Source organism: Haliotis cracherodii, unplaced genomic scaffold, assembly GCF_022045235.1.
Source record: "Haliotis cracherodii isolate W230 unplaced genomic scaffold, xgHalCrac1.p SCAF_7, whole genome shotgun sequence".
NCBI lineage: Eukaryota > Metazoa > Mollusca > Gastropoda > Lepetellida > Haliotidae > Haliotis > Haliotis cracherodii.
This window is the reverse complement of record NW_027266330.1, coordinates 13,891,066-13,900,768: the sequence shown is the minus strand read 5'-3', so window position 1 is coordinate 13,900,768 and position 9,703 is coordinate 13,891,066. Positions and strand designations below refer to the sequence as shown.

Sequence of the window (9,703 nt, the reverse complement as noted above, 5' to 3'; positions counted from 1 at the left end):
GGGTGTCTCCTGTAGTGTTAGTTGTGTCACCTGTAGTTGTGGTAGTGTCTCCTGTAGTGTTGGTTGTGTCTCGTGTACTTGTGATGGTGTCTCGTGTAGTGGTGGTGGTGTATCTTGTAGTGGTGGTGGGTGTCTCCTGTAGTGGTGATTGTATCTCGTGTACTTCTTGTGGTGTCCCCTGTAGTGGTGGTTGTGTCTCGTGTACTTGTGAAGGTGTCTCGTATAGTGGTGGTGGTGTCTCGTAAGTGACGGTGGTGTCTCGTGTAGTGGTGGTGGTGTCTCGTGTAGTGGTGGTGGTGTCTCGTGTAGTGGTGGTGGGTGTCTCCTGTAGTGTTAGTTGTGTCACCTGTAGTTGTGGTAGTGTCTCCTGTAGTGTTGGTTGTGTCTCGTGTACTTGTGATGGTGTCTCGTGTAGTGGTGGTGGTGTCTTGTGTAGTGGTGGTGGGTGTCTCCTGTAGTGTTAGTTGTGTCACCTGTAGTTGTGGTAGTGTCTCCTGTAGTGTTGGTTGTGTCTCGTGTACTTGTGATGGTGTCTCGTGTAGTGGTGGTGGTGTCTTGTGTAGCGGTGGTGTCTCGTGTAGCGGTGGTGGTGTCTCGTATAGTGGTGGTGGTGTCTCGTGTACTTGTGGTGGTGTCTCGTGTAGTGGTGGTGGTGTCTCGTGTAGTGGTGGTTGTGTCTCGTATAGTGGTGGTGTCTCGTATAGTGGTGGTGGTGTCTCCTGTAGTGGTGGTTGTATCTCGTGTACTTCTTGTGGTGTCTCGTAAGTGACGGTGGTGTCTCGTGTAGTGGTGGTGGTGTCTCGTGTAGTGGTGGTGGTGTCTCGTGTAGCAGGTGGTGGTGTCTTGTGTAGCAGGGGGTTGTGTCTCGTATAGTGGTGGTGTCTCCTGTAGAGGTGGTGGTGTCTCGTGTTTTTGTGGTGGTGTCTCATATAGTGGTGGTGGTGTCTCCTGTACTGGTGGTGGTGTCTCGTATAGTGGTGGTGGTGTCACCTGTACTGGTGGTGGTGTCTCGTGTAGTGGTGGTGGTGTCTCGTATAGTGGTGGTGTCTCGTGTAGTGGTGGAGTCACCTGTAAGTGATGTGTCTCGTGTAGTGATGGTGTCACCTGTAGCTGTGGTGGTGTCTCCTGTAGTGGTGGTTGTGTCTCCTATAGTGGTGGTTATGTCTCGTATAGTGGTGGTGTCTCCTGTAGTGGTGGTGGTGTCTCGTTTAGTGGTGGTTGTGTCTCCTGTAGTGGTGGTGTCTCCTGTAGTGGTGGTGCATCGTGCAGTAGGTGGTGGTGTCTTGTGTAGCAGGTGGTGGTGTCTTGTGTAGCAGGTGATGGTGTCTCGTGTAGTGGTGGTGGTGTCTCCTGAAGCAGGTTGTGATGTCTCGTGTAGTGGTGGTGGTGTCTCGTTTAGCAGGTGGTGGTGTCTCGTGTAGCAGGTGGTGGTGGTGTCTCGTGTAGCAGGTGGTGTTGCCTCGTGCAGTAGGTGGTGGTGGTGTCTCGCGTAGCAGGTGGTGGTGTCTTGTGTAGCAGGTGGTGGTGGTGTCTCGTGTAGCAGGTGGTGGTGTCTCGTGTAGCAGGTGGTGGTGTCTCGTGTAGCAGGTGGTTGTGTCTTGTGTAGCAGTTGGTGTCTCGCGTAGCAGGTGGTGGTGTTTCGCGTAGCAGGTGGTGGTGTCCCGCGTAGCAGGTGGTGTTGTCTCGTGTAGCAGGTGGTGGTGTCTCGTGTAGCAGGTGGTGGTGTCTTGTGTAGGAGGTGGTGTTGTCTCGTGTAGCAGGTGGTGGTGCCTCGCGTGTAGCAGGTGGTGGTGCCTCGCGTGTAGCAGGTGGTGGTGCCTCGCGTGTAGCAGGTGGTGGTGTCCCGTGTATCAGGTGGTGGTGTCTTGTGTAGCAGGTGGTCATGTTTCGTGTACCAGGTGGTGGTGTCTCGCGTAGCAGGTGGTGGTGTCTCGTGTAGCATGTAGTGGTGTCTCGTGTTGCAGGTGGTGGTGTCTCGTGTAGTGGTGGTGGTGGTGTCTCGTGTAACAGGTGTTGTCTTGTGTAGCAGGGGGTGGTGCCTCGTATAGTAGGTGGTGGTGTCTCGTGTAGTGTAGGTGGTGTCTCGTGTAGCAAGTGGTGGTGTCTCGTGTAGCAGGTGGTGGTGTCTTGGATAGCATGTAGTGGTGTGTCGTGTAGCAGGTGGTGGTGTCTCGTGTAGCAGGTGGTGGTGTCTTGGATAGCATGTAGTGGTATCTCGTGTAGCAAGTGGTGGTGTCTCGTGTAGCAGGTGGTGGTGTCTTGGATAGCATGTAGTGGTGTGTCGTGTAGCAGGTGGTGGTGTCTCATGTAGTGGTGGTGTCTCATGTAGCAGGTGGTAGTGTCTCGTGTAGCAGGTTGTGGTGTCTCGTGTAGCAGGTGGTTATGTCTCGCGTAAAAGGTGGTGGTGTCTCGCGTAGCAGGTGGTGGTGTCTCGTGTAGCAGGTGGTGGTGTCTCGTGTAGCAGGTGGTGGTGTCTCGTGTAGCAGGTGGTGGTGTGTCGTGTAGCAGGTGGTGGTGTCTCGTGTGGTGGTGGTGGTGTCTCGCGTACCTGGTGGTGGTGTCTCTTGTAGCAGGTGGTGGTGTCTCGTGTAGCTGGTGGTGGTGTCTCGTGTAGCTGGTGGTGGTGTCTCATGTAGCAGGTGGTGTTGTCTCGTGTAGCAGGTGGTGGTGTCTCGTGTAGCAGGGTGTGATGTCTCGTGTAGCAGGTGGTGAAGTCTTGTGTAGTGGTAGGGATGGTGTCTCGCGTAGCAGGTGGTTATTATGTACGTTTGTAAACATAAAGTTCTAATTTGTGGCGTGAAGCCTTTTTCTGGTGTCCCCCGCCATGATATTGCTGGAATATTGCTAAAAGCGGCGTAAAACCATACTCACTCACTCTAATTTGTGACGCAGTGTACTAGTATATCCAAAATAAAAAGTCTGTGTAGTTGAATAACAACATTTAATTGAATTACAAGCTGAACTCAGGATGTAAACGGTGTTTCTTCTTCAGTCTTTTGTGGAAGATGAGCCACGTCTTCTCGTTCTGACTTCTTTAACAAATAGAGCATGTCAGTGTCCCCAGGTCGTCCGTCTGTTGTATTGTCGACAGGCTGCTTTGTCTCATCCTAACACAATTAATAATACAGGTGAGAAACAATTCATTGTGTCCTTCTTATAAAGAAAGAATATAGCATATTGAACATCATGGTAACAATGACGTCAAAATGGTCTGCAATGCATTGTGATGCAATTTCATTGCAGCGATATATACAATGTAGATATCGCTTGATCTCACCCAAGCGATAAGTTTTGGATGATAAATAGAGATTACTACACGAGTGCCTGTCAGATACCATTTATCTTACGAGTTGTTTTAAAACGTCTCTAACGAGTGAAAGCATTTTGTCTATTCTCATGATTGTAGGGACGCATTTATACATAACACAGCGGTCATGAGTGACGTCATCCGACGTACTGCTTACTTTTCATAAATAATGTGACCCTACACCTAAACCTAAAAACGTTTCCGCCATCTGTGGATTACAAAAGCGATGATGACAGTGAAAACAGGATAAGATCAAAGAACACGCTAGATGCCGAGTTTAAAAAACTCATCTCAAAGAAATGACAAAATATGTACAACAATGTATACAACTACCGTATGACATCACTACCGGTGACCGACTTCTAGAAAATGGCGTGTTCACTGACAACAGGGATTTTCAGAGGAGGATTTTCGTTGATTGGGGGATGGTAGATACATAAATATGTCATGTAAGTAATCAGACACAATCAGACAATCTGCGTACTGTTATTTGTTTAAATGTTTTCTAATGTAACCAAGAGAATTTGTCAGAAATGCTGATAACTACCGTCGGCGTTGTGGGTGACTTTGGGTCAGTCATGGCGTCACACAAGACGGAAACTTTACGATTTCTGTTGAATTTCCCTGATCATTGTAATGCATATAATTTTAATTCCATAATTCGTGCTACGATACTCTTCCCACGAATATTCTCAAACGCATGCAACAATTAGACGAACTGATCTCTCTAAATGGGAGAGTGTAAAATCTGAATTTTGCTTCATTTACATTTCAACAAGTACAGTTTTCCGAGCACAGTTTTCGTTTCCACGTCTCATTTCGCTTGATGTCATGTCGCTAATTTGTATTGGTCACAAAGACCATTTGTCACTTGATTTTAAAATGTAGGAGGAATTCAGGGATGCATGTATCGCAGCAGAGTTTGAAATGTACGTGATCTAAAAGGCGTTTCATAACCGGCATACGTGAAACGTCATTTTTGTGAACAGTATACCCAATAAGGCGGAAAGTGCACTTTGGCGTTCGTTTTTCCAAAACATTCTAAACGATTCCAGGTTCCTCGGCGACGTTTCAGAAAGGTGTTTTGGTGAAAAACAGATTCCCGTGATCACTAATGTGCTAGTTTTGAAATTCAATCCTCCGACGAAATATCCGATATTTAGATTTCTATATATGGGGGGTGGGGTGGGGTGGGGGGTGTCACACTCAAAAACCATATCGTTCAACACAGTAGGTTGACATTCGACTGAAGCACGAGCATCTTAACAATGACTTACGATCAGGAAAGTAGTCCGTCATAATCTGACCTCAGGTCATCACCATGGAGTAGCCAATCACTGGCCTGGAATTTGATCTCACTCATGTTTGATACCAGTTATGTCAAATTCGTTTCTCACCAACAGGTGTGTAAGAAACTAATTTTCTTTAAAAATTGCATGGTATATTCTCGTTCGGCATTTTGAGAGTTGTGATTAAAAAAGAAATTGAAGTGTCAGATATTGGTCGTTTTATTTTCATGAAGTACAAATATGAATTTTGGTTGGAGTGGGAAATAAAATTCAAATCCAACTCGCCTACCCATTTTAAGCAAAAATATAACAGGTAACAAGAGATGGGTTTTTTTGTGCCTGGACCCTGATAAGTTTTGTGATGATAATGATCATTTGTCAAACGTTTGTAAGCGACGTTTCAAATCACAGTGACTACCTCTGATCGAAACAGCCGATTTGATCACTGCGGAGGCTCATGTCAAAAGTCAAAAGAGTTACATGTTATTGTGTTTGAGCATATATTTTTTATTGATAAATGCAGATGTAGTTCACAACATGCAGAGCTGCGGTTGGAACAATGTGCAAAGCTTATATATGGCCCCTTTTTACGCCACATGAATTGTGTCACAATATTTACATAATGACGTCATGCTACTTTTGTGATTTATACAACTACGTGTGCTTTACCAGCGCCGTTTGAAAAGAAGGCGGTCCCTGTGACTTGCAATTGGAAGAGGTCGTTCTGTTTTACGGGTTGGTGTGAATGTAAGCGTCAGGCACGAACACACTAAACCCACGTGTTTGTTTCAGCGTGTTACTGGGTACCATGTCACTTGACACTTGTGTCGAGGTCGTACTCGTGCTGATGAATGACAAAATGAAATTCCAAATCACCCGTGCTGTACCTATACACTCATATCATATTTCTTTTCGAAAGATATTGAAAATTGGACAAATCATGACATGTTGATTCTACTTTCGGATTCACAGATTCGAATGATTTCTCTGGCTTAATAAAAGCGAGAAAACCCTTTCCATATTAAATCGAAATTTCGATATTTTTTAAAAATAAACGTATTCATAAAATAATTGAAATAAAGATAAATACCTCGAAATTTCGAAAAATCATCGAAATTGCAAAACAATAATCGAAGTAACGAGAAAATAAATTGAGATTTCATTTTTTAAAATCGATTCCATTTGCGGTAAAAGGCAATATGAGAGAAGTAAGGAGAAAACACTCGAAATTTCGAAAATATAAACAATTAATTTAAATAAAGAGAACATTCTTTTTCAAAAGTATGTATTAGAATCTGACTACCAAAGTGGCACCGTTAGGCTCTCATGTACAGGTAAGGCACCAAATGCATACACAATGTTCACACTCTCCGATCACACTCCGTGTTAGCACCAAATGTTACACTCAAGCAGAGTCACAGCGTGTGTGTATGTGTGTGCGTTTGTGTGTGTGCGTGCGTGCGTGCGTGCGCGTGCGTGCGTGGGGGATGGGGGGGGGGTCTGGGTGGCTCGGTGGGTGGGAGGGTTTGTGTGTGCATATGTGTATATGTAGTTTGACCAAAAAATTTGCAACAAGGTTAATCGTTTGGAGATAACTCCCTTTTCTTAATAAAAAACTACTTGCATTGATCTCAGTTGATTTCCAGCTAACCCTCACAGATTCGTTCACTTTCTTAAAATGAAAAACAAACTAGTTTCATGTTAATGATGATATCCTTTTGAATGGATGCATCTTTTCTTATGATCATGTCAGCAAGGTCTGGTTTTTACCTGTCTGGTTATTAGCGCCACCCTGGTTATACTGCCATACCTTCTGCTGGACGAAAGGTGGCGATATATACACAGAGGGCTGTATACATCATTGACCCAAACAAACAAACACGCAGAGACTCACCTTGTTTACCGCCTTGCTCTGCCAGCAACGAGGAATACAGCAACACAGCGCGTCAGTAAAAGACACCAAGTATCGGGGATCTACATCGATGTTGCGGTTAAACCCTGCAGGATATATATACATGTAGTGAATGAGTGAGTGAGTTGGGTTTTACGCCGCTTTTAACAGTATTCCAGCTATATCACATCGTGTCAGCTTAATGTGGGAGGAAAGCCCGAAGTGATACAGGTCTCAGACGTTTACCACTACGGTGAAACCCACGAGCACGGGTATGGTGCTGACAAGCCTAGAAACATAATCGGGTCGAACCGGGATTCGAAGCCACAATCATAGGTTTCTGGCGTGTCCACGGGACGCAACTCTGCACAGCGAATCACGGCGCCTTAGACGGCTGGGCCACCCGTGCCCCCAAATACATGTACGTAGCATCAGGGTAACATTGTTACACATTCTGGCATTTTTTGTGTATGCTTTGTTTGTTTGTTGTTTAACGCCGCTTTCAACAATATTCCAGCTATTTGACAGCAACCTGTAAATAATCAAGTCTGGTTCAGACAATCCAGTGATTGCTATCATGAGCATCGATCCACGCAATTGGGATAAGAAGACATGCTTCAACCAAGTCAGCGAGCCTGACCACCCGATCCCGTTAGTCGTCTCTTACGACAAGCATACTCGCCTTTTACGGCAAGCATGGGTTGCTAAAGACCTATTCTATACCGGATCTTTACGGGTTTTGCAGATTTATTACCCATAGTATTCGAAATAACCGAGTTCATAAAACTGTATGCATATATATCATAACATAGCTGATATGTTTGGAAAATGGTATAAAGTGAGGGCCGAATTGGGTCGGATGCCACTTTGAACAGAATTCCAGTTGTATCACGGTATGTCTGCTTGATGTGGGTAGAAAACCTCCGACGCACGTCTCGGACATGAACCACTTTGGCGAAACCCACGACCACGGCTATGGTACTGACAAATCTAGAAACATAAACGGGGCGACCCGGAATTCAAACCCAAGATCATAGGTGTTGGGTGAACCCAAGGGACGCAACTCTGCACAGCGAATTGCGGAGCCTCAGACGACTTGGCCACCCGTCTCAACTAGTAAAGTGAAACATATTTACTCAATGATTCGTAAACAAAAACTATAACCTCCTGGACACACTACCTGTTCAATACAAACTTTAATAAATTATGCCTAAGTGGTGAAAAGAAACCCAAACGAGCGAACGCTGTAACCACTAGTTTCGGCTACCCCACCGCCCAAGATACTCTGTAAATGAAAAAGTGACCAAAATGTTTTTCATTATTTTCATTATTGTCAAAAGTAACCAATGTTGAACCTGTCATCCAGCTGACTAGAAAACTTGTGACGAAGGTGACGCCAGCACCAAGTGCACTGAACCACGTGTATGAGAGTTGGTAGATGTGTTCAAACCACATTCTGAAATGTATGAAAAGACACAATCTCATTAAAATCAGATCTTAGTTCTCGCTATCTCTAAACAAATATCTGAGGACAACCCATTACGGGTCACGTCAGAACGACCTTTCGCGAACTTTGATCGACCACTGAAATGACAAACAAGAAGTCGACATCAGCCAATAAGAAAGCAGCTTTCTCGAGCTTTACGTCACTCGTTTCAACCTGTCGACTTCCATTTCAGACTACGCTTGAAAATTATGTTGACAAAGTTCTAGATTAAAATTTTGAAAACTGAACAAACAAACATTCCGGAATGTCTAATATATGGTTGAGATCGTATGGCAGTGCTTCCCACATACTGTGCAACGCCTCCTCCCTTCAAAAGTTCATCCCACGAAAGCGAGAGATAATTTCGATGAATCAGAATTTCGACGGAAATTGTCGTTCGGAATACCCCGTGTTAACGTTTTCGAGGTTGCATGATCAGACAACGCATTCCGACCGTCACTTTCATGATCTGGTAAGCGACGCTTTGATTGATCGGATGAAAGGTCGTTCTGAGGTGGCCCGTAATGGGATGATTTTGATGAGAATTGAATAGACATGTCATTGGGTTCGATAGTTAGGATTTCAGTTTGTTTGTTTGTTTAATGCCGCAGTCATCGCTATTCCAGCTATATGACAGCACCTGTAAATAATCGAGTCTGGACCAGACAATCCAGTTATTGACATGATGAGCATCGATCTAAGCAGTTGGAATACGATAACAAGTCAGCGAGCCTCGCCTTAATCGTCTTTTACGCCAAGCATTGGTTGCTGGAGACCAATGCTAACTCGGATCTTCACTGGTTCGATAGTAAGGTAAAAATGTTCTGGAACATTCTGTAAAAGTTTTCTGTTTACACACACATTTAACGCTCGCCAGACATGGTGAATGCGAAAAAAAAATTGGCATTTCTTTTAGGTAAAAAATAACTGTAACATATCTCCCTCTTGGATATATATCAGGTTGTCGATGATATCAATATTAATGAAAATCTATCAAAAGATGATTTGCATCTCATATTGTCATATCAGATATCGGATATGATATATTAAACATTGTAAATTTACCCTGCGTCTATTTCAAAAATTTAATCAGCAGTGCTTTCCTGCACTAGCCAGGAGTCATGGTGTCAACAGTCATTTGCAAAAACGTAACAGCACATTAAATGGGGCACCCACAAGCGGATCGAAAGTGGGGAGGGGTTCCAGGCGATCCTAAATAATAGTGTGTCCCTGTTTGTCAACGGTCTATCTATTTGGCATACTGAATTCAGACACACTGTCACTGAGATTCAAGTACGCCCCCCTCCCCTTTCAAACTCCATTAATCAACCCTGTAACAAGTAATGGATCTGATAACGTGTTACATGATATCACATCATCTATAACATGTTTTTTCATGATATTATTAATATTTTTGTCATATTTTGTTCAAGTTGATTTAGGAGAAACAGCGGCGGTATATATTTGTTTTAAAGGGGTGTATCTTGTGAGCACAAATATACACGCAGTTTGTGTTTGATGAAATCAAGTTATTTGTTGTCATGTTTTAATACGTTTTTAGTGATGATGAGGAGGGTGTGGATGATGATCATGATTTGGAGATTTTACGTGCGCTTTCCGACATTCTGCGTATTTTGCACACGGTGTTTTCAGTGAGTCAACACGATCCCTATAGTTGGTTTGTAGAGGCGAAAGTACCAAATTTGCCACACTTATGCATTGAACCATTC

At 44.2% G+C, this 9,703-nt stretch overlaps 1 protein-coding gene across 1 annotated transcript; it reads right to left on the bottom strand.

The window, feature by feature from the left end:
* Window positions 1–925: 925 nt before the first annotated feature.
* On the bottom strand, window positions 926–1,942 carry LOC139448679 (spore coat protein SP65-like). The gene has a single exon (XM_071230233.1). The coding sequence runs from the start codon at window positions 1,940–1,942 to the stop codon at window positions 926–928; it is 1,017 nt and encodes a 338-aa protein (XP_071086334.1).
* Window positions 1,943–9,703: the final 7,761 nt, after the last annotated feature.